Source organism: Lytechinus variegatus, chromosome 3, assembly GCF_018143015.1.
Source record: "Lytechinus variegatus isolate NC3 chromosome 3, Lvar_3.0, whole genome shotgun sequence".
NCBI lineage: Eukaryota > Metazoa > Echinodermata > Echinoidea > Temnopleuroida > Toxopneustidae > Lytechinus > Lytechinus variegatus.
The window spans coordinates 52,462,603-52,487,511 of record NC_054742.1 but is presented as its reverse complement, the minus strand read 5'-3'; the positions used below and the strand labels follow the sequence as shown (position 1 = coordinate 52,487,511).

Genomic DNA, 24,909 nt, shown 5'->3' with positions numbered 1-24,909 from the left:
GAAAAGTGACAGAGGTTTTTTTTATCCAATCAAAATCATTCTTAGGTATTGGCAATCTACAGCATTTTCTGCAAAATGTCTTTTTTTGATAGGGTCTATTGTGACGTATATATTTTTTTACAACAATGTGAAGTCGCACCAAACGTTTCGTTTCCCGCACTTGCCCATTGGCTCATGTACAAATGGATTTCCAAAATCATCAAGAAAGGTTCCACAAACCTCAAAAGTGACAGAACTTAATTTGACTAAAATTAAATGAAAATCATATCATGTTCAAGGTGAGAATCTGCTCTATTCTATTCTGTTTTGATAGATCACCTTGTTGACGCGTTTGGGAGATATCTTAGCAAATCCCTCAAAAACGGCGTATTTTCTATTATTCTCCATAGGGAAATAATTTAACACGCTACGCACTGCAAAAAAGGAGCGCAAACAAATTGATATGCATCCGATTTTGATGAAATTTTCAGCATTGTGCTTGTCTGATTTTTCTCTATTGATTCAAATCAACATTTTCTTAGGTGGACTTGACCTTTAAGGACGTTCCAAAGTTAATGTGAAATCCATGTCATGTTCACGAATCTTTGCACATAATGTTCAAAACATGCAAAAAATTGCATGTGCTTGATTTGTTGTTATAAAGCTTAAAACTTTACTCGAATGGATGCTCCTTACGCATTCAAAAGAAATTGGTATTTTTAAACCTCAGGCTCACGAGACCAATACAATGAGATTAAAGCAGGGGCGGATCCAGGGATTAAAAAATAGGGAGCACATTTTTCCGAGGAAAATTTTGACAAGCAGAAAAAAAAAATTAATAAATGGATAACGGGCCGGCTGTGCCCCCCCTCCCCTGGATCTGGCAGTTGTTTCATTTCATTTCATTCGTTTATTTCCATTTTCAACAATTACAGTTTCTTCTGTATATACATGTTGACATATATAAATAACAAAACATATTTCAAATATTCCTGTACAGAAAATTTATATATTTAAACCGTTACTCGGTAAAAATCCATAAAATTCAACACATTTCGCAATATAGTTAATATGTATCCTTAAGATAAAGAATCTATTTATGAATTTATTATTGCTACCAGGTATATTAATTTGTTTGCTCAATTAGGCCTAACCGCCTGTCATTTCTTTAAAAAAATAGCGTGAAACTAACATAGCCCAATCTAAAAATATGAAATTTTCATAACAAACTTGAGAAATACAATAAATGCTGCACTTTACCCCATGTCATTTTCTCATAGGCGGCGGAGCAGAGGATCTTTTGTGTTGGGGGGGGGGCGGGGGGACGCAACAATAGCCGTCTACCCCCAAACACAAAAGATAATCCTCTGCTCCGCCACCAATGCATTTTCCCTCAACTTTGTAAAGTTGTAGAGGAAAGGCGCAAGCACTAAAAAATAGGGGTCCATGTGCTTGTTTTCAAAATAACTGTCAGCACTTCATGCGCTTTTTAAAACACCCACAAAAAACCGCGCCAATATTTTGTATCTAATTTATGTAAGGAAAATTCTAAACCACTCTTTATTCAAACTCGGGGTCATATTCGTCATACTTTGCAGCACTGCAGAGTAAAGTATTTTGAAATTGTAAAGACTAAAGTTATTAAAAAAAAGGTCCATGGAATAATTCCATTAGCTTCATAAGATTTTGCAACTTTTATTATGAACAAAACGGGAGATGGGGCTATTTGCAAATTCATTTCAAGAAAACCGGTGCTTACGGGTATCCGGCAACTTGGTAACGAGATGCGAGATTTCTGCGTTATCGCATTTTTGTCGCAACTTGCCCATCGTATCTAGCGTGAAAACCTCCCCGGCTGGCTGGCGTAGCTAGCCGCATGACACCGCTCAGCTATCCGGCGTTAGAATCCGCAAGCTAGTATACGGTTGAGCCCCCAACCTCAGCAAGCTTGAAATCTTACAAAAAATAATCAGATAGATGGTGAGTTTTCCATGATGACAGTGCATACGTTATTCTTAAGTTCATGTATCAAATAGACTGGATCTAACGTTACACAGATCTGTCTTAATTAACTCTAATCCGAGGCATAAAATAGGCGTAGGCCTAGGTCGAACAGATCATTCATGACATTCACAATGCAATTTCAGTTGTGTGTTGAGCCCAGGCAAGCTGGAAATCTTGCAAAAATTTTATCATAATTATAGAATCTAGAAGGTGAGTTTTCCATGATATTGATAACGATGCTTTCATTATAATACCGAATGTTATTTTTAAGTTTATCATGTTTATGATATGAAATAACTTAGGCAGTGTATACAGCCACACGCGTGTGTCTTTACCATCCAGCCACACGCGTGTGGTTATATCCAGAACACCTATCTGTGGATACCGCCACACGCCGCCAGTAATAACAGTAAAACACGTATGTAGGTCTGACCGTTCATTAAATTCTTACATTCTAAACCCCTTTGATATCCTTAGATCGTTTCAATTTCATTCTCACCGTCTTCTCTCCTTGCTTTTCTTGTCTTGTTACAAACGGTCGTCTGTTTAACAGCAAATTCTCTTTTTCTACTTGTGTCGATTCTGGCTTCCTTCGCGGTGGCAGACCCATACAGCGTTAGCGCAGCGCAGTAGTATACACAGTTTGGGTTTCGTACGTACGCGCACGTAGCCTAGAGTCAGTAGAGAATCGACACAAGTAGAAAAAGTGTGGAAATTTGCTATTTAACAGGCGGCCTTTTGTAACAAGACAAGAAAAGCAAGGAAAGAAGACGGTGAGAATGAAATTGAAACGATTTAAAGAAATCAGAGTGGTTTAGAATGTAAGAATTTAATGAAGAAATGAGGTTATTTTGATCGTGATATAGACGGTCAGACCTACATACGCGTTTTACTGTTATTACTGGCGGCGTGTGGCGGTATCCACAGATAGGTGTTCTGGATATAACCACACGCGTGTGGCTGGATGGTAAAGACACACGCGTGTGGCTGTATACACTGCCAATAACTTATGCTTAACAAAGTCACTCATCATACGAACAAGGTCGAGGTTATAATATAAGTTAGATAGATCTGTCTTAAATTAAAGAGAAATTCCAGTAGTTGCAGTTAACACTGATTTCATGAGAAAGTCTGTAAAACAAGGCTTAATTGCCAGTATATCATCGAGGATCTAGATCTGGTACAGTTACATTAACTGGACTTTGTGAAATCTTGAAATCTACGCTGAAAATGTTCACACCGAAAATCCCCAACACAGATAAGCGCACGTGGGACAATGTATAATTACTGCTTAGGGCGTCGGGCCCGACGCCCTACCCGAATCCCGTGCTTATTTGCTGATTTCTCAGCAATTACACAATTTCTTTCAGAATCCTTTGGCACATGCGTTTTATTTATACAAACAGACACTTTAGTGGTCATTTCATTGGATTCTGTAAGAACTCATTTTGATATCGTTACCAAAACTAGCATTTACCTTTAACTTAAAAGTTGAAAGTAAAACTGAGAGGCAATAAATAGAGTAAGTTAAACTTAAGTCAAGACGTTAGATTTAGCCTTACTAAGGCTAAATCTAATATCGTGAAGGCCGACATTTTTTTCCAAGTAAATTCCATATTTCTTTCCAATTTTTTATGAGATATTTTGTACACCTATTTTTATGATAATAAAGGAACATTATTTACTGATAGCTAGTGTTAGTTACTTCGACCTAGGCTAAGGCCCTTAAGTTAGGTCGAAGTAACAGCTAGGCCTGTCGCCAAAGAATCCGTGATTCTCACTCTTAGTCTTTGACTGAGTATTTTATGTTGAGCCCATGCCATGGCAGCTGGAAATCTTACAGTTATCGAATCTTATAGTTATAATGGTGGTCCACATGTGCGCACCTACCATTTGAGATAAGATTTAACATGAATTTCTTTTTATTTCACAAAATCTTTCAGTTAATATTAAAATAATGTTCCTTATGTTATTATGAATAGGTGTACAAAATATCTCATAAAAATTAGAAAGAAATGGAAAAAAGGAAAAAAACCATCGGCCTTGTATTACCGAACGTGCGCATCGTATAATTAAAATGATTTCATATGCTCAAAACTTTGCAACATTCTTCCAAAGGGAACTTGAATAGAAAGATGATGAAAAATGGTCAAAAACATGTTTTCAAAGTACTAATATTTAAAAAATAATCAAATATGGTAAAAATAGCTCATCAGTAATTTTGTTGTTTTCCCACGAAAACAAATGTTCGTCAATACGATACGATGTAAAAAAATTTTTACATGCGAAGAGGGGTCTGATTGGAAGCTAATATTTTAAAAGGAAAAACGATTTCTGCAAAATTTTTGCATATTAATAATTTGTAGGTAATTGTGTATTTATGGTGAAAGTTTGGTGAATTTTTTTTTAGAATAATGTGTTTGATATGATTGAATTCATGAAAGGTAATACGATCCACTACCGTACCCCATGTCTGCGCACCCATTCACTTTGCACACGATTTGGGGATTTTGATGAGAAAGGCTGTAGCCTGTACATGTATTTTGAGGCCGTCACATGAAATGCCCCAAATTCATTATTTTTCCACCATTTTGACTTTTTTGGGGTCAGATTTTTTAATGAATATCTGTCTACATGTATATATTGCATAAAAAGTCTGTGTTCGTTGCGTATCCTCTTTTACTAGAATCTCGTAGATCCGCATGTGCACAGACTTGGGTTGTTGATAACAGTGCTTACATTACTCTTTTAATAATAATAATATATAGCATTTATGAGGCGCCGATCTATCTAGTTGCCTATTCAGTGGCGCACTATATACTACCCCGGCCATAGGCGGCGGAGCAGAGGATTATCATTTGTGTTTGGGGGGGACGCAACAATAGATGTCCCCCCAAACACAAAAGATAATCTTCTGCTCCGCTGCCAATGACCCCAGCTGTAGCTCCAGCTGCTAAAGGCGCTTGGTGCATTCAAGGAATTAATCCTGCCGGGTACCCATTCACCTCACCTGGGTCGAGTGCAGCACAGTGTGGATGAATTTCTTGCTGAAGGAAAACACGCCATGGCTAGGATTAGAACCCACGACCCTCTGTTTGAAAGGCGAGAGTCAGAACCACAAGACCAAGACGTGCCATGGATGGGGGGGGGGTCCGCTGTCTGGACACTTAAGCAGATTATCATTTGTTATTCTGAATTTTCTCTAACGCAGGTGGGCTCGCTGCCACAGGCAGTGGCCCAGGATAATGGAGGTATAGTGAGTCCACCACATATCGACCACCTCTTTAGTTTTAAAACCAATCTTAAATTGTGTATAAACTAAAATGGTGGTCGTGGTCCCCAAGTTTGCGCACCTAACAATTTGAATTAAGATTAGATTAACATGAATTTTGTTTTATTTCACAAAAATCTTTCAGATAAAAATGTTTTTTATATTATTATGAGTAAGTGTACCAAATATCTCATAAAAATTTGAAAGAAATATAGGATTTTCTTGGAAAAACCTCGGGCACTCATTTTCCGATTGAAAAAAAAAAATGGTACCCCATGTCTGTGCACCCTTTCACTTTGCACACGATTAGGGGATTTTGATGAGAAAGGCTGCATTTTGAGGCCATCACATGGAATGCCAAAATTTATTATTTTTCCACCATTTTGAGTCTGATTTTTTTAAGATGAATATCTGTCTATGTATTGCATGTGTAAAGTTTGTATTCATTGCGTTCATCTTCTTTTACTAGAATCGCGCAGATCTATACGCATGTGTGCAGACAAGGGGGACTGGGCAGACTTGGGGGAACTTGACATACTGGGGAGTGTTTCATCAACATTTTTGTCTGACAAGTTGTCAGATCTGACATCTTTCTCTGACTCTGATTGGCTATGAGGCACTGTTACTATGGTAACTGTCGGATAAAATGGGACTTGTCGGATAAAACGTCCGACAAGTCCTTTCATGAAACGCTCCCCTGGTATTACAAGTTACACTATGCATGGGAGAGTAGGCGCAGTATGGCCATATAGGAACACTAAGAATAAATTTTACGAGAGAAAAGTAATGTAGGTTAAAAAAGTAAAAATTTTGTAGAATTTATCATAAATGGATTGACCAGACCCAAACCCAGCTTCAAAACAATTTTGTCTCACCTGCATAGCAGAGTGAGACTATAGGTGCCGCTTTTCCGACGGCGGCGGCGTCAACACCAAATCTTAACCTAAGGTTGAGTTTTTGAAATGTCATCATAACTGAGAAAAATAAATGGATCTAGTTCGTGAAACTTGGACATAAGGTTAATCAAGTAGTACTGAACATCCTGCTTGAGTTTCAAGTTACATGACCAAGGTCAAAGGTCATTTTAATAGGATCAATGAACTGAGGCTAAATTGGGGGCTATCTGTTGAATTACCATCATAACTTTGAAAGTTTTTTGATCTGATTCATAAAACTTGGACTTAAAAGTAATCAAGTATCACTGAACATCCTGTGCGAGTTTCAGGTCACATTATCAAGGTCAAACGTCATGTAAGGTTGATGAACTTTGGCCAAGTTGGGGGGTATTTGTTGAATTACCATCATAACTTTGAAAGTTTATTGGTCTCGTTCATAAAACTTGGACATAAGGTTAATCAAGTATCACTGAACATCCTGTGCACATTTCAGGTCACATGACCGAGGTCAAAGCAAGGTCAATTAACTTTGGCCATAATGGGGTATCTGTTGAATTGCCATCATAACTTTGAAAATTTATGGATCTGATTCAAGAAATTTGGACATAGAGTAATCAAGTATATTTGAACATCCCAGCCGAGTTTCAGGTCACATGACCAAGGTCAAAGGTCATTTAAGGTCAATGAACTTTGGCAATATTGGGGGTATTTGTTGAATTACCTTCATATCTCTGTAAGTGTATTGGTCTAGTTCATAAAACGTTTACTTAAGAGTAACCAAGTATCACTGAACATCTTGTGCGAGTTTCAGGTCACATGACCACGGTCATAGGTCAATGGACTTTGGCCATGTTGGGGTATTGGTTGAATTAACATCATAACTCTGTAAGTATATTGGTCTAGTTCATAAAACTTGGACATAAGAGTCATCAAGTATCACTGAACATCCTGTGCGAATTTCAGGTCCCATGACCAAGGTTAGAGGTAATTATTAGATTGCTGTAATAACTTTCAAAGTTTATAGATATAGTTTATAAAATGTGGATAGGGGTAATCAAGTATTACTCACAAGTCTTAGGTCGCATGATCAAGGTCAAATGTCATTTTTTGTCAATGAACGTAGTTATATGAATGGTGTTTCTTGTGAATAATTATTTTATAGTAGTTTTCAAAGCCAGCACTGCTGCTATATTGAATTGCGCAGTGCAGGTGAGACTGCCAGAGGCGCTCCACTTGTTTATATCAAGAAATTGATAGGATCTATACCGATTTGCATGTGCCGAAATCGCAATTACTTGTGTAGTCTTAAGAGCGGAGCAAAAATAAGGGACATGCGACACTGAGATGGGGAGTTCCCTTTTTTAGCTCACCACAGAAACACACACAGTTCCTGCACTTGCAGCTACAGGTACCAATGCACATTTATGAAAGAGATATGAATATTCTGAATCAGTTCTAGATCTATATCATCTTGCTGGTTGGTTTTCTTGCTGTTTCCACATTGAGTTATGGAATGATGAATTAGATCTATATTGCACATGAATTGACAACTTGGGGATATTTGTTCTACGTCCACGAGGGAGACCACAGTACAGTTTGATTTGTCTTCCAAATGGTGTTTAATGATGACCTATAAGTGGTCATTTTTTTTCATTGCCAGTCTGACAGTTGCTCCTGATTGTTTTTAATTATTTTTTTTATCATGTAAAAGAGTAAATTCTGGTCTTTTTTTATACAAACCTGCATGAAAAAAAATATTTGGAAATATTTGGGAAAATTGGAAATACTTATTTTTTTCAAATTCATGGTTTTCCCATGAATTTTAAATAGGAATCTAAACTCTGATTTTTTTTTCTTTTTAAAACTAATAGTTGATTATGGTTTTCAATTTCACTAAATATGATATCATTTGAAAGAGAAAATGTTATGGTAACTTGTCATTATAAAAGTCCAAGCCTGGAACTAAATATTAACACAGCTGTTTTGAGGTTTGGTCGGGTCAATAAAATTTTGATAATTTGTTCCTCTTTTCTTTTGTGTTTAATCCATTGACCTCATTTCAACACCAAAGTCCAGAGCTATTTAAATGGACTTATGCCAAACCACATTGGTATCAGTAATTTTGAAGTTAATTTAGATGCCTCTAACTTTCTATAATTTGATCTTGCAGAAATCCAGTCATTAGGGCAATGTCAGATCTACATGTAGACTGCAAGTTGATCACTTCTGATACATTTTCTTAGCTAATGGGACTTCAGAGTGGAAATAGTTTAAACTAAAGATGTTCAAGAATGAATTCCAGGTAAGTAGATCATAGTGACATGATTCATTTGACTTTACTTTAAAAAGAATATATAGGCTATGTTTTTCATTAAAAAAAATTGCTTTAACATAACACCACACAAAAATGTATGTTCCAATTTTTAGATACAAATCAAAATCCTATGGTCAATTCTATTTTCTGTCATGAACAGAACAGATTCATTCATTTTATAACCTACACATGGGTTAAATCACTTTGTTTATTCTTTTAATTGATGTAATTATACACTGTATGTGTTTTCTAACACATGCATCATGAGAGATGGTATGTCCTGTTAATACACATATGTACAATATCCAATATTATTTCTTGTTGACATTTTAGTTTGATTTTTATTGTTCATTTCCTATCAGCAATGAGCATTATCAACAAAGTTTTTTTAAATCAGGAATGCCACTCTGGGTAAAAATCCCCAATATTCAAGCAGGCCCCAGCAACTTATTCTTTTTGCACTAAATAATATAGACAGATTTTTTTATTATTCTAATTAACAATTCTTATTGGTTTCCCTATGTGCAATTGATCATACAAGGGGGGGGGGTAAGGTTTCAGAGAATGGTAGATTTGATGTAATGTAGATGACAACATTGGCATTGCATTCAATTCAATATTAAAGATGTTTTATCTTTTCCTTTTAAAGGGTGGTCCCTTTGTGGAAGTATTCAGCTCACAGGGTAAAGAACCCTTATCTAAATGGAAACTGTCAGGGCAGACTTCTATTCAGAAGGTAAGAAAACAACAACATAAAAAACACATCTACATTTATGACTTCTGATTTTTAATTAACCTTTGTTAAGAAACATTGTGTAGATGCAGTTACATATATTTCTTCTAATGTAAAGTTGATTAAATCAATATGGATTATGGGTATAAGCTAGCATTCAAAATCTTAAATGCTATCGGGTCATTCCATAAAGGTCGGACGTACATTCGGACACATTTAAGAGCTGTATCTCCTTTAATTTGATAGCAGTGTTTTATTTATTTTAGTATATCATAACATGTGACCTAGGTTATCATTACACCATGACAGGACCAGGCTGCAATATGAAGAATAGAAAATATGGGCAAAAATGTGAGGGGTCGGACGTACATCAGACGAAAGCAGGTTTTATGCTTTTAGATTTCATGTCAAAATCTCTGTGATTTTTGTGTTGCAGGTACTAAAATTTTAATATGAGCTGATAGCTAAGGGATGAATCTTACAAGAAATGAAGCAAAGAAATTGATAGGCATTGCCTTGTTTTAGTTACAGGCTGATCTATTTGGGGTCGGACGTATACTTTGAAGGGGTCGGACGTACATTGTGCAAAATATTTGCACACTGTACGTCCGACCCCCTTTGAAGATCAGTTACACAAAACATAGACATTCTAAACTGGATTTTTTTAATAAACATACTGTTTGGTTAGTTGTCTTTCACATAAGACGGAATTAACAAATGAATCTGATGCTGGTGAAGAGTTATGGGTTATGATTAAAGTTGACATGCATTCAGACAGTGTACGTCCGACCCCCATACTGATTTTCTTAAAGTCAAGCAAAATGCACCTCATATCTATTACAAATGAGTCAGTGGGTTTAAACTGTTTCCATTTTGATATCTACATTTTTAGATCACATCAATAATGAAACAACTCAACTATTTACACAATGCATGATACTGTTAAACTTCAAGTAAAATGTATTTTTTTAATGGTTTGCAAAAGACATGACAAAGAATTTCTTCAACATTAAAAAAACTTGTTCTGTTACAAACTTTGTTTTTACAAGGTGGGTTACGAACCATGAGTCTTCCCTGATGTTGCAATAAAAAAAACATGCAATATGACCTTTTGACCCCTAGATGACCTTTGATCTCTCCATCCTCAAGAACACATGTAATTTTTCCCACTGATCATTTTGTTCCAAGTTTGGGCAAAATTAATGCAGAAATATGTCATTTGACATTTTTACACCTAGATGACATTTGACCTCTCCATCCTCTTTAACAAATATGTGGTACTACCCACTGATAATTTTTTCCAAGTTCGAATACATTTGAATACAATACACATAAAAAAAACTACCGGTATCAAAAGTTAACTTTTGACCCCTAGAAAGCTTGAACAATTGACCTTGAATAACAAAATGAGCAAAAGTGACCTTTTGACCCCTAAATAACCTTAGAAATTATCATCTTCATCAACAAAAATATTGTATTACCCTCTGATTTTGTATTTCAAGTTTGAACAATATTGATGCAAACAAAAAAAATGATTTAAACAAAATCTGTCAGAAAATGACTATTAATGGCCTCCTATCTTTTGACCTTTTGACCCCTAGATGACCTTTGACCTCATCAACACACACATGGTATCAACCAAGGATCATTTGTACCAAGTTTGAACAAGGTTGATGCAGAAATAAAGAAATGAGAACAAGTCAAAATTAAATGAATAACCCTTCACATTTTCTTAACTTACACCCTATAGGCAAAAGTAGAATAGTCTAGACATCCATGTATCATTATAGCAAATGGGCAGATCTATTTCTCATAGAGGGGCAATTGCTGTACCTGAGATTGAGGGGAAGGGGCAATTTCTACTTTTATATGGAACTTCTTTGTTTATTAAATTTCTCATGTATTTGTAGGTTTTTAATTTTTATTTTCTTTTTTTAATTTTCTGCAGGCTATTATTCAGTCATAATTACCACTAAATTCATTAAGTTACATGTATGTGATAATTTGAGATGAAGGAAGGCAGTTTCCATTGAATATGCACACAATACACAAATAAATCACCATTTCTTGAAGATGATATCATTTAAAAATCTACATGTTGTCAAAAATGTGAGGTATTCTTTGTGAAATTTGTCTCAAAACTTGTGCAAGACTTCAAAGAAAAACCAATAAAACTATACAGCGATATCAAGGTGTGTTAAAGAACTATCATGCAAAATGTTAAAGATGGAAGGTGAATTTTGCCCCCAGTATTTGTTGGGTTAAGAAATACAAAAAAGGTCATTTTAAACTAGATTGAAATTGAAATTTGTATTCAATTTTGAAAGATTGATATGAGTAAAAGATGTTATGATATTAAACTTTTGCAAAAAAACATCTGAGCAGTGAAAGATAACTTCATAAAAAAAAGTTTCAAAGGGGTCGGACGTACAGGGGGTCGGACGTACAAAAAAGTTGTACGTCCGACCCCCACTTAACTTGAAATCCCGGACTAGTGGTGAGCTACCTTCTGGTGTATATATTAAACAAACCAAGCTTGCTTTGCATCTGACTTTGGGAAAATTTATCTGCTTTTGTTTTGCTTGTAAGAAAAAAAGTGTATGTGAAAAGGGGTCGGACGTACATTTGAAAGTGCCTGCTTTTAATATATTCGGTTTAAGAAATTTAAGAAAAATAGAAAAACCTAACTTATTTTTTAGAAACCTGACATAATAACAACTTGGACAACATCCAACTTTAATTATTTCAAAGCTTATAAAAGGTTTAAAATTTGTTGCAAACTTGACCTTTGAAAATAAGTAAAATTATGTTTTGTTGCTATGGTGATTTCAATGCCTTGTCAAAATGAAACGATACATTGTTTGAAATTATTTCTTTCAGATTTATACATTTCAGTTTTTTAGCTTTCATGTGATACCTAATTTGTTTTGTTTGTAGGATTTTGAAATTTTGACCAAAAGGTTTACTATTTTATGGAACTGCCATATCATTAATATACAGTGTAGAATTATGAAAAAGTGCCATGTCAAGTCATAACTTCAAATTAAGGTTAAAATACAACTGTTGCTCATCATATAAGTAAATATGAAAATACCTGCATCCCACACATACTGAAATTAGAATGTATCAAATTTTCAGTAGTAATCCCGGTGAGGCATTTTCTTTTAAATTGCTCTATGATTTATTTTTCCAGTTATTTGACAAGGAATGCAAGAGTTACATTCACACTCTTGAGGGAGCATCAACAACCACCAAGATACAGCTGCCTAAAGAAAGCAAACAAGCTTGTGAGTTATATTTCATTCTAACAGTTGGGTGAACATGTATACATTCCAGACATTGGTTATGTTTTTATCCTATATTATGAGCTCGGCATACTAGGTAAAATAGGTCGCTCAATGCGAATTGTTTTAGTGATAGCCTTGTGCAGCTATGACATCAAGACTGTGTTGTGAGTTGCTAGCTGTATTGGATAGCAGCACAGTGAAAAGACCATGTACCAATATGAGTTGGGTGACCCAGTTACCAATAGAGCCGTGTGCATCATGTAGACACTCTGCAATATGTGCATGTGTTAATATAGGTATTGAAGGAAATAATTCAAACATAGTCATTGATGGATGTGGGAGTATTGGTATTGTCATACATTGCATAATTATTAGAACCACTATGTGAACTTTGAGGAGAAATAAAAACTGTTTGGAGACTTGTAATGAGGGGATCTTGAATTGACTAAAGAAAGAGAATTGAAATGTTAAACAGAAAGGTTATGAACTAGACTCTTAATGAAAAGCTTGGGAATGTAAACGATGTTATTCTTCCAATAATTCCTTGAGAGCCGTTTTAGGACATCAAATCACTGCTTCTTTACCTTAAACTTCAATGCTAATGGATTGCTGTACATGTATGTTTTCTGTCAGATGTAAACACTATTTCATTGCAATATTTTCAGCTTACATGTATGTAGTGTCTTTTTGAAGCCAAATGTACTTTTCTCCAAAACAGTGTTGCTTATTCAACGGTATCTGGTAATACAGTCATTCATTCCTCTTGGTCAAGACTTCTCCATGGAACTAGGGTAAGTATTTCCTTGTGATTAAACAAGTAATTCATGTCAATGGAGTATAATCAGATAATATTGACAGGTTTGTTAGGTTCACAGGTTTGAATGAAAGTTGCTGGCTCTACCCCCTTTGAGCTTGAAGTATGAAATCATTACAAACTTAATTGTGTAAATTCATAAAATGAAATATTTGTTAAAAATGTGTATAAAAAGTGCTTGTGTATTACGACTACATTGTTAATAGTTATGTATTGATTTTTTTTATTGAATTAATTGCAGATTTTAAATGCAATTCCTTGTATATCTCAATATAGTTATGAATTCTTTTTTTTATATTCATTTGTAGAAGGACCCAGCTACTGGTATGTGTATGGGTCCTGTTTCATAAATCTAATTATTGATGATAAATCCTGAAATTCCAAATAGCTATTGGCCTTTGAAATTACTGGATTTCATTAATAGTAGTTTACAACTTGCTATTTAAAGTGTTAATAAAGCAAGGCCCTGTTCTTTCATTAAGTTTAAAGATGATGTACAATCTGGTTATGTTCTCAGGGTCACTGATATGGGCAACAACAAGAGACGATTGTTTTTCTCAACTGCTCAGAAGGAGACTTCTGCAACACCACTTCATGCTAAAGTACCTCTCACCATTATTAAGAGAGCAATTGTGAGTACAATCTCAAACTGCAAGGAATTTTGATTATTGCCAATTATAGAGAGAATTGAAGATGTTATAAAGAATGCCGCTTTTCAAATTAGGATAATTGTGTGTGCTTTGGGATATGTAACTGCTGTTCCACAAGCTACAGTTATCCATCCATGAGCAAAGGCTGTGGGCTGCTTTCTTGATGGATTTGAAAGTGACAAATGAACTTGCTTGCTGGTGGGTGTTTCATGAAGCTGTTCGTAAGATAAGAATGACTAATGAACCTTTCTTATGCACTAAAACAATCGGCAATGAATATTTAATGGTGAATATCATTTACCACAAGAAAGGATCACCAGTCATTCTTGAAGTCACTCTTAACTTTAATATGAACAGCTTTATGAAATGGCCCCCTGATCTAGAACTAATTGATTGTGATTTGGGGATGGTGCCCTCTTTATTGTGTTGTGTATTAAGTTTAAAAAAATGAAGAGAATTACTGTCAAGCTTTGACTCCATGTGCTGTTGAAGATTAGAATTGTGCTAGTATAGTTACATTTCATAATTTTTGCATAATTTTTTATGAGTATAGACTATTAGGTAAGACTGAAGACCAATAATTATCTAGAGATCAGCTTTATTCAGATCATGATGTGAGATCATAATGTGATGTGTAACCTTTCCATTTACTGCAGTGGCTAAATCTTACTATTGACATGGTGTCACTTGTTGGTGAGATGTTCAGGGGTCAAACGTTCAAGTCACTTGATACCATCATCATCTCAGCATGCTGTAAGCTCAGGAAGATATTCACCTTGAAAGACCAACCTGGAGATACCACTGATGATGACGGTAAGCAACTCTAAGATAATTAATCTTTCGTATCTTATTAAAGAAACCCTTCGTTGATATGCTGAGATTGCTACCCTCACTCTAGGGGACCTGTCAAAGCCTTCCAATTTAGGACCATTCTTTCTTTGGACCTTGTTTTATCTCATCAAATATATTGGGAGAATACCAAATAAGGGAGTATTGTCTCTTACTGATCTGACCAATATGATGATGTGGTATACACCACAAACAACTAGGAACTTGACAAAAACTCTTTGTGTAAACAACCCTGTAGTGAGAAGTAAAGTGAGACCAGAGTCCTGTTTTCTTGTAGATATCTAAGTCAGTATGCTGTATTGGTAAGTGACGCTTCTTAATAAACATTCATGATTTTTCTATTCTACAGAATTGTATGATTGTACGCCATTAACCAACAGTGCTTCAGATATTTCACCTGTACCAAAAGCTTGCCAATTTACTTCAGATGTTCCCTATCACACCCAGGTAAAACTCTATGATCAGTAAGAATGATCTTACTCATTGAATTGTAGACAAGATTTGTTGTTAACATAACTACAAAGTGATTTCTTTTAAGATTACATATATGCCAGTATTTGTGTAAGTTGCATGTTATCTGGTATGTATTAATAGTTTTGAATTGATAGTTGGTTTGGTTTTTTGTTTTTCAAATTTGTCAGCATTTCAAAATGCCTGGATACTTGAGCATTCAGGTTAGGAGAGGTGTGAGGGAGTTTTAATGATATAGTTGAAGTTTCACTTGACATCTCTGTTTCTCAATTTGTGCATGTTTTGTGCATGTGATAGTGGTGTTGTATGATGATCTGATTAATTCACCTTTTCTTACCCATTATTTATTCTTTTAATTTTCAGATTTTATGCTAATGGTCTCCATTATGAACAAATGAAGAAGTACTTAAAGATGTTTGTTTAACACTTAATACTCATATGTCTAACACTGCCATTGCTTTTTGGAAAAAAGCAAAAACATGCATCTCTTTGAAAGCACCATTACCATTACTTGACATGGATATCATACGTTTCATTCCTTAGATTCTTTCAATGTCTAAGTTAAGACATGCTGAATTCAAATTAAGAGGAGACGGAAGCAGACCTTCATCATCCAGTGAACCTGGTAAGAAAAAATATTTTTTTTTTTTTTCTTCAACATTTCAAAAGTTAGTTTTACGTTCGTGGTTTATATGCAAATGAATTTTAGATCTCCTCCTCTTACAAAGGTAGGGGTTACAAATGTTTGAACAGACAGAATTAAGATGTTGCTGGGTTTAATTAAACCAATCTCATGAAAGGCAGAACAGATTTAGTAAAGTCAGTTGAATGGAATCATAGTATCACACATTAGAGACATTCTACTATGTCTTCCATTGTGTAACAAATGATTATCCACATGAATTCATACATTAGGGAGAATACTTTCAAGTGTAGACCTACTGGTACTTCCATGATTATTTGTTGCTACAGATATTTAGAGGCTATGGCAACCCACTTAATGCTGTATATAAGTAATATCTGAACCTGTTCTTGTTGATGTTTTTTTTTTTACAATTGTTTATATTTTCTATTGAAAAAGATGTCACCAAACTTTTTTTGGAGATTTCAATATTCACATGTGATGTAATTTCCAGATTTGAATTCCAGTCTGAGGGCCAAAGATGATAGACCAACACACATAGCATTTGGAACTAAAGTATATGCTCCTCAAACATCATCTGGAAGAAAGGTATCTGCAAGAGAAAGAGAGGTAAGAAGTGGCTAAATTATTTTATAGATCATGATATATCATGGGAGATAAAGGAAAACATAAGAACCAGTCTGTCTCAGCAGGTTTTTAAGGAAAATCCTAACTGTCCAAATGAGAGACCATATTCAAAGTATAGAGAATGTGGTTTAGTAGTTTAATCTCCAAAGGAAATAGAAGAAATGTTACAATATTTTGAGCTCCATAGAGCAAGGGTTTTTCAATCAATCTATGCATGACAGTAATCAATAAAGATAACAGTTCCATGTACATCTTATTCAGAACACTGACCAGGAACCTATCGGAAAAGTTCTCTCATATTTCTAATCCAATGTAAACCTTTCTATTACAGCCCCTGGCCTGGCTCTGTTTTATGAAAGTTATGTATATGGCAACTCTCATCCAATCAGCTAGGATTTCTATAGCCTTTAAACTGTCATTGATTACAGCTCATGTCATTTCTAAATTTCATTTGATATTTTCAGGGTTCAGGTCACAGTGGAAGTAGATCAAGTCGATCATCACATTCCCGGTCACAGGCATCAGATGGTGAGCTCTCCTGTTAAAATTACTTTAATGGAAATATATGAACAATGAATAAGAGCAAGATCATTGAGTTTTGTACTTCTGACTCTCAACATATACAGTCTCATGTCTGCTTTTCCCTTTTATTTTCCATTTAGCTTAATCTAAGACGGAAGTAGAATGTGATGTACAGTATTTTGCATTGTTATACTTTGAAGGGCCCATCCTACGGGGAGAACCTTACCATGTTTTACCATGACACTTTTGGTAACTATAGATAAAAAGGAGTTATGCTTCCACTGATGCTAACCATCTCCAAAATGTGTGCCTTTAATGTGAATAGATGTTCGCTATATTCAGTGACTTCTGCATGCTAGCGTGTAGGGGTTTCACGGTACACCATGTATTGGGGGGGATGTATTGGTGCGTTGTTTTTTTCATCTTCAGAAGAACATGCTTGTTGAAACATCAAGTTTTGGTGGTCTTCAGGACCAACACATGCCCACAAAAGAATACATGGTGTACCATGAAACCTCTACACTCATTTTCTTTCTTGCCATGGAATCCTTCAGAAATGCTGCATACTAGTAACCTATTGAGACCTTCTGATGATAGGTTAAAGTGTCTAGAGATTTCTCTGACTTCCTGGAGACCTGGATAAATTTCAGGAGGCATCTCTGAAATACACAGAGACTAGAGTTTCAACAAGATTGTCATGTAGTCTACAGACAATTTGATGTCTTTACAGTGATTAGGTGACTCTAATACACCTCTCATTCTTACTACATTGCTGAGATGAAAGTATTTCTTGTCACTTATACAAATATAGATTCTTCAAACGATAAAATACAAATATTACACATTTTCTTATCTATTCCTCCCTAGATCCTTTACCTAGTGCACGAGGTGTAGCTCCCTCTATTGGTGAAAAGGTAGACAAACTAGTTGTGCATGGCCACACTCGTCAGCAGTCAGATCCAGGAACTGAGATTGACAATCCAGACAAAGTTGATAAAGGTGCCTTTTAGTTGATACTCTTGTTAGACATACTGTATGATGATTAAATACCTGCTGTGTGAATCTTATTGTATTTTTAAAATTATCTATCACAAGCATCAACAACACATGAACAGCAGTCTGTCATAATATACCCTGGGTGTTATTTATAAAGCTCATTGTAAAATTATACATGACATTACTGAAAACTTTAATAGGAGGGGCCTAAAGGCATACCTACAAATTTAATTATATTCTGATAATCTCGATGGAGATTAAGAAAAAAACATGTCATTGGCTCCATAAATGTTGGCAAAGTATTAAAATGTCAATTTACATTTGTATACTGTCATTTTAACAAAGAGATTGAGAATATTAAGAATGCTATGCTGAAGTTTTTAATACCATCATAAAATTCACTCCCTCCAAGGTGTGATATTTCATTGATTGATATTCTGTCTACCAGAATAGAGCTTTGCTAAAACCTTACTTTATAATCTGTAACTCTTTTAAATCAAAGATACTTTAACTGGGAGTAAGACTTGGACAGCACCTGTGATCAGGGAGGATTCTGCAAGGCATCCACACCCACCCAGGGAGAATTCGGGTGGAAAGTCACGCAGAGTTGTCAAGGTTCGTCCAAGCAGCGGGAAGAAAAGCGATGCCTCGGAATCAAGCGATGTGGACCTGACATCAGCCAGGGGGAAGCAAAAATTGAGCTCCAGAGGCAACACCTCAGGTGCTAATACCTCAAATGCCAGTAGGAGTGATTCAATGGCCGCTTTGTCCACTGGCATGCAGAACATGAACAGCAAATCAGCAGGAAGAGGTAGGACTCGTTTAGATAGCCTGTCTGAATCGGACGATCACCAAGAGGCCATTGGAGATGGGCGCAACGGAAGACTTGCCTCTGGGCGCAGTAAGATCCCTCGGAGAAAGAAGAAAGACAGAAGCAATGGTAGCAGTAAAATGACTGGTGTGTCAGAAAAGGAAGAGTTGGTAGGAAGTGATAATGTTGGCTCAAGGACTGCTAGATCAAGAGAGAAGAAAGGGTCATCAGATGGAGTTTCTTCAGTGCAATCTGTGGAAGGGAGAGTTGTAAAGAATGGTGATGATATTAGTGTGAAGATGGGAGAATCAGGTAGAACTATTGTTTTGTTTTTCTCTGTATTTGTTATTATAAATTCATTTCAAGGAACCTCCTCTACAAAGGAAAATTGTTGGTGCTCAAAAATTATATATTTTTTCTTTGATACAAAATTAAATTCGGAGTTTACCTTGTTAGTTTTTGGAAATTTTGAAGTTAAGTGTGTAACGTGTGTGTTAACGTGGAGCGTTGTGGCCCAGTGGATAAGTCTCCGGACTTTGAAACAAGAGGTTCGTGGGTTCGAATCCCAGCCATGGCGTAATTTCCTTTGGCAAGAAATTTATCCACATTGTGCTGCACTCGACCCAGGTGAGGTGAAAGGGTACCCGGTAGGATTTATTCCTTGAACGCTTTAGCGCTTATCAATATGGCGGCTTAGCTACAGCCGGGGTAATAATATGATACCCAGTATCAAGTGCAGTTGAGTATATGCACATAGTAACTGCACTATATAAGTGGACATATTATTATTATTATTATTATATACATGTATATTTCTGATTAAGTGAGGGTTGAGGCAAAAGTCAAGAATTAGAGTGTTATAGTGCAACATGTAGAGTATCCTTATATTCATCACTTACATTGACCAAGGAAAGTGCAAGCCAAGTGATATTCTTGTGATTCTATTAAGAATATATTTTGCGTACAATAATATTGAACATTTGACCAAGGGTTTTCATTTATAGACCAATTCAAAACTTAATGGATTTGTGATGTTTTCCACTATTCATTACATCAAAAGTTTTAATATAAATATAACATTTCCTGTCTCTTTGTCCCCCCTTTTTCTTTCCCTCTCTCTTAGATTCAGGTGTGGCATTCTCAGTTGAAATGTCTGATCCTGAAGGCAGTCATTCTGTTGTGTCTTCAAGCAGGTAAAATATAAAGCCTGGCTTTCTCACACATTTGACTACATGGAAATTGTGTTGGTGTATGGTGCAATTTCAATCAACAGAAGTTTGTAAAATTCTGTGCAAAGTATTTGGCACATCCCATATTTGAATTTGGTACTGTTTGTATACAAACCCAAAAAATTGTGGAAATTGTTTCTCTAATTCTTTTGTATGATAGAGCAAAGAAAATTTTATCTAGGCCAATTAAAGATCTGAATAAATCTAAAGAAAAAAGGAAAGGAAATAAAATATGAGACTGCTTGTTATAGAAACATCCATGACCAGTAAATTTAATCAGAGGTTCTTTTGAAGATTTTTTTATCAAGATTTCTATCGCAATGGTTATGTTCACTCTGTGATAGCCTCAAAATATCTTATTGTTTGCATGGAGATTCTACCCACATTTTGGGGGGCAGAAATAAATTTTTCCTCAGAATTGTAGCAAAGAAAGTTGTATTGAGATGAAGACACATCTAATTGAAGTTTGTGTTGATTGTCATAGAATCAGTGATAGGTTAAAACTTTTAAACTTGATATCTGTTCCAAACTATAAGCATCTCATCATACAATTGAGTTTCTGACTGATTTTTTTAACAATAATTTTTGTTTGTTCTGCAGATCAATTAAAACAGATGGTAAAGATAAGAATGCCCTTTATACATTCATGTCACCTCCTCATACTGTTCCAGTTCGAGCACCAGACAGTTCAAGACAACTAGATCCAAGTAAACTTCAGGTAAGTAAAGTTGGCTTTCTGCTTTATATATGAATTCATAGATAGGCTATGAAGCTTAGATCTATATGTTTTCAATTAAAAAATGTCAATTATTTAACAAAATAACTTTTCTCTGCCTTTCTTTCCATATATATTTCCTCAAAGTTGTTGAAGCCAATTGGATTGCTTTTGAGATCGTCACTAACACTATAAATAACTTGAAAGTTAGACAAAATTATATTCTTATGTAGATGCTGATTATTGATTTTGCAGAATATATCTTTGAACAAGAAGATTTATGGTGGCATCATCAGTTGAATTAAAAAAAAAAAACAACCCACATACATCTGAATTTAAGATTTTCTGTAGTATTTACCCAAGAGAGGAGTATTGTTTATGTAGAGCTTGATAAAATGTGACATTGTTGCGTGGATATCTAATCATATTTATTTCAGTAATATCTCCATGGAATACATGTTTCATGATATGTATATTTCAGATGAAAATGCAAGCCATCCTAGATAGTTCAACTCCAAGCAACCTCAGTGAAGACAAAAACAAGGACAACTTTGACACTGTGAAACAATCATCCAGAGAACTTATCAGTCCCGAGACGGATTTCTTGAGACATGCCCAGCTGAACGATGACTCTGATCTCGAAGACGATTGGCAAGGGAACGGTAGATTGAATGTCAATAGAACGATTGAGCGTTCCCGGTCACGTTCCCCGAAGAATAGGACGGGTGATGATGATGGAAATGAAAACATCAGTTCAATGCCTGAGAGCAGTAGATCTAATCAACGTCAACAGCCGTCGATGAGTTTATCACCAACGTTACGTCGGAGTAAGCTTGCTTCCTTGGCTCAAAGCCAAGGAGGGGCATCACAGCAAGCTGCCAGGCTTTCAGTATCAAGGATGAGTATCAGATCAAAACACCTCAAAGAAATACCAAAGGATGATCCAAGGGTGTCTGATGTAAGTAGTAGTTTTGATTTTATAACTTATGTGAATGTTTTTCAAGTGTCAAATAAATGATTAAAGAAAATGAGTACTGTGTGATTGTTGTGTGAATAAGATTGCATCAATAGAAGAGGTTTTTTTAATAAGTGCCTTTTGAATTTTATCATATTGATTAGTAAGAATATCACAGTAAAAACTGCTTTACAAAAAGTTGAATAATCACCTTGCACATGACTCATATTGGATATATTATTAAAAAGATGAAATGTTGGCATAACATTCATGCAAGGTTGCTTATGAGTTGATGTACTCAGTTATGTTGGTAGTGCCATCGACAGAGAGTTTTTAAGTGATGGTCCAAGCTGAAAATATTTATATCTAAATAAATAGAGGAAAATTCACAGAGCAAAATGCTGAAAATTTCATCAAAATCGGAAAACAAATAATGAAATTTTTAATGAAGTTATTGAATTTTAAAGTTTATCAATATTTTGTGGAAATAGTTATATGCACATTGACATGAATATTCATTAGGTGGGCTGATGATGTCGCATCTCCACTTTCCTTTTTCTGATGTTATTACATGATATACTGTAATTGTTTCATTTTTTCATACATGTGTAAATGGTGTGTCTCCATTATGATGAAATAAGTTGTAACAATAAATAACTAGTGCACTTAATCACTTGTCAATCCAATTGTTTTAGTTCTTGGTAGAAAATTTTTGAATGAACCTTATTTCATATAATACAATACAAAAGAACAAATGGGGATATGACATCATCAGCCCATCTAATGAGTATTCATAAAGACATGCCTAGAACTGTTTCACAGGAATATAAATGCAAATCTTTAAAATTCAATTTTTTTTTACTTATCTGATTTTGATTAAATTTTCAGCATTTTGCTCTGTGAATTTTACTATATTTATTGAGATATAAATATTTCCAGCCTGGACCATCCCTTTAACAAATTTTGTTAAAATATTTATAATCATCATATCTCACACTAAGCAACTATATTCTTAAACAACATCTTATTTTCCCAGTGAATTTGTAATTATCCATTCATTTCATAAGCACATAAACATCAACTGTTTATCATCAAAGCTCATTTTGCCTCCTTTCCTGAGATCTAGATACCACTGGCATTGAGAAATGTTTGCATACTAGACCTAAAACTTCTAGTGATACTGTCTTAGACTGTCTCAAAAATCATATCAATGTAAGTGAATTATGTAGGAACAAAATGAAATCATTTACAAAACATCACTGGAAGAAATACATATAAACATTACGGTATTCAATTCTATTCTGATTTTCAGTGAACCATTGGTACAGCATCTTTAAATGTAAACACATTTAAACATCATATGTCACCCAACTGATATAATGTTTTAGAGAAGAATCATGTTTTGTCAACCAGGATCTGAAAAATGACTCGAGCATTGGTCTCTGCCATCACAAGGTTGTTGATAGAAAAGCAATCTAATCTTAAGCAGCCAAGATAATAAGAAAGAATTTCATATTTTATTCTTCATGCTTTGCTTCAAGATCAAACAGAGCATTTGATTCTGAAGGTTTGAGCACCTCCCACAAAATAGGAGGAAAAAAGAGTAAGAATAGAAGATTTTTGTGATTTTATTTTCTCATTTCATTTATTGAAAACAAAAATGTAAGAAAAAATAGCTTTAAAAACATACGAAATAGAAAAACCCATAGGCCTGAATTCACAAAGGTGGTTTTGAAAACCCACGGTTGAGTCCATGGTTTATGCAGATTTCCTGTATAAATTACGCTTAATTTAGCGCGTATATTAAAAATTGTCCATTGCTGATGAGCACTTTTGTCACAGTACGCCAAATTGACACCTGTTGCTGTGGTTATCCACGCTATTTTATACACGAGTCCACTATTATGAATTAATGAGTCCACTCATCAAACAGTAGACTCATGAATAAAATAGCGTATCTAACCATGGTAACAGGCGTCAGTATGGCACACTGTGAGAATAGCGTGCATCAGCTTTGGACATCTTTTATACACATGCCCGATATGCACTAAGTTAAGCGTAATTTATACAGGATATCTGCATAAACCATGGATTCAACCGTGGGTTTTCAAAACCACCTTTGTGAATTCGGACCATATGGTCAAGACCAAAATGCATCAAATTTTCTCTAAATGGATCCCCATACTTAAAACAATACCATGTTATAAATAGTATGTTAATAGCTTGGAGAAAATCAAATCTTAAGCACCAAAATACACATTGCATCATCAAATAGAATCAAATGATTTCTCCACAGGACTACGACTGGAGGAAATACCAATCTAATAACAGTTCGCTGGCCTCCTCACTTGAAGCCAACATGCTGGCAAGCCTTAAGAGACAGCAGCTTGAAGAGCTGTATGAAGATCGTAATGAGGGAGCAGCGAACAATAGCTTTGAGATTCACAACTATGGTGACGATGATGAGAGCAGCTCCAGTGATGATACCAATACAACCATTAGCACTTGGAAACCTCCGGTAATAATTCATCTCATTTCATTAGATACAAACAGATATGTATTTTACAAATGTCAAACTGATCAATTGTAGTATAATTATTTAGATTTTTTTTTATCATATTCGTATTTGCAAACAAAAATGATGAATTAAAGCATTTAGACTAGAACACATGCTATAAATATAGGTCACTCATGGTGTACAGTATGTTTGATAGTTATAATAGACTGAAACAGGGCAGGAATTGGGCAGAGCTTAGTAAATACAGCATGCTTGTATTTGCAGTGGACAAATGCTTAGTGACGCATCATAAATCACAATGCTACCAATGAAGAGAGTAAAATGTGTTTCCTATTGCAAGTGTTGATGATGTGTGAATAATGTGCTATAATATTTAGCTGATCACCACTGATGATTGATTGTGCTATCCATCGTGAGTGGGAACAATGCTTGATTTTCTGAGAGTCAATTTGTCGTATAAATTTTGCATTTGTTAGCAATTTAATCTATGAGAAGTTTCATGCATCGGAGTGAAGATTGTGGAGAATTATCACCAATGTGAATTTGAGTTCGTTTCATGACGTAATTCTAAACAGCATCTTTTACTTTCAAAACATGAGATATGAATTCATAAATCTTGTTAACT

General features: G+C 35.1%; 1 protein-coding gene across 1 annotated transcript in view; it reads left to right on the top strand.

The window, feature by feature from the left end:
- The first annotated feature begins 1,708 nt into the window (after nucleotides 1-1,708).
- The window catches only part of LOC121411325 (protein CFAP20DC-like), a 36,965-nt gene continuing 13,764 nt past the window's right edge, over nucleotides 1,709-24,909 (top strand). Inside the window, exons 1-17 of the mRNA XM_041603991.1 lie at nucleotides 1,709-1,959; nucleotides 8,321-8,452; nucleotides 9,114-9,200; nucleotides 12,391-12,484; nucleotides 13,203-13,275; nucleotides 13,816-13,930; nucleotides 14,605-14,761; nucleotides 15,147-15,244; nucleotides 15,812-15,893; nucleotides 16,405-16,520; nucleotides 17,003-17,066; nucleotides 17,928-18,059; nucleotides 18,559-19,179; nucleotides 19,991-20,060; nucleotides 20,697-20,814; nucleotides 21,293-21,769; nucleotides 24,063-24,284. Coding sequence (XP_041459925.1) covers nucleotides 8,432-8,452; nucleotides 9,114-9,200; nucleotides 12,391-12,484; nucleotides 13,203-13,275; nucleotides 13,816-13,930; nucleotides 14,605-14,761; nucleotides 15,147-15,244; nucleotides 15,812-15,893; nucleotides 16,405-16,520; nucleotides 17,003-17,066; nucleotides 17,928-18,059; nucleotides 18,559-19,179; nucleotides 19,991-20,060; nucleotides 20,697-20,814; nucleotides 21,293-21,769; nucleotides 24,063-24,284 — 2,547 coding nt within the window. The 5' untranslated portion in view covers nucleotides 1,709-1,959; nucleotides 8,321-8,431. The remainder of the gene's footprint in view (nucleotides 1,960-8,320; nucleotides 8,453-9,113; nucleotides 9,201-12,390; nucleotides 12,485-13,202; nucleotides 13,276-13,815; nucleotides 13,931-14,604; nucleotides 14,762-15,146; nucleotides 15,245-15,811; nucleotides 15,894-16,404; nucleotides 16,521-17,002; nucleotides 17,067-17,927; nucleotides 18,060-18,558; nucleotides 19,180-19,990; nucleotides 20,061-20,696; nucleotides 20,815-21,292; nucleotides 21,770-24,062; nucleotides 24,285-24,909) is intronic.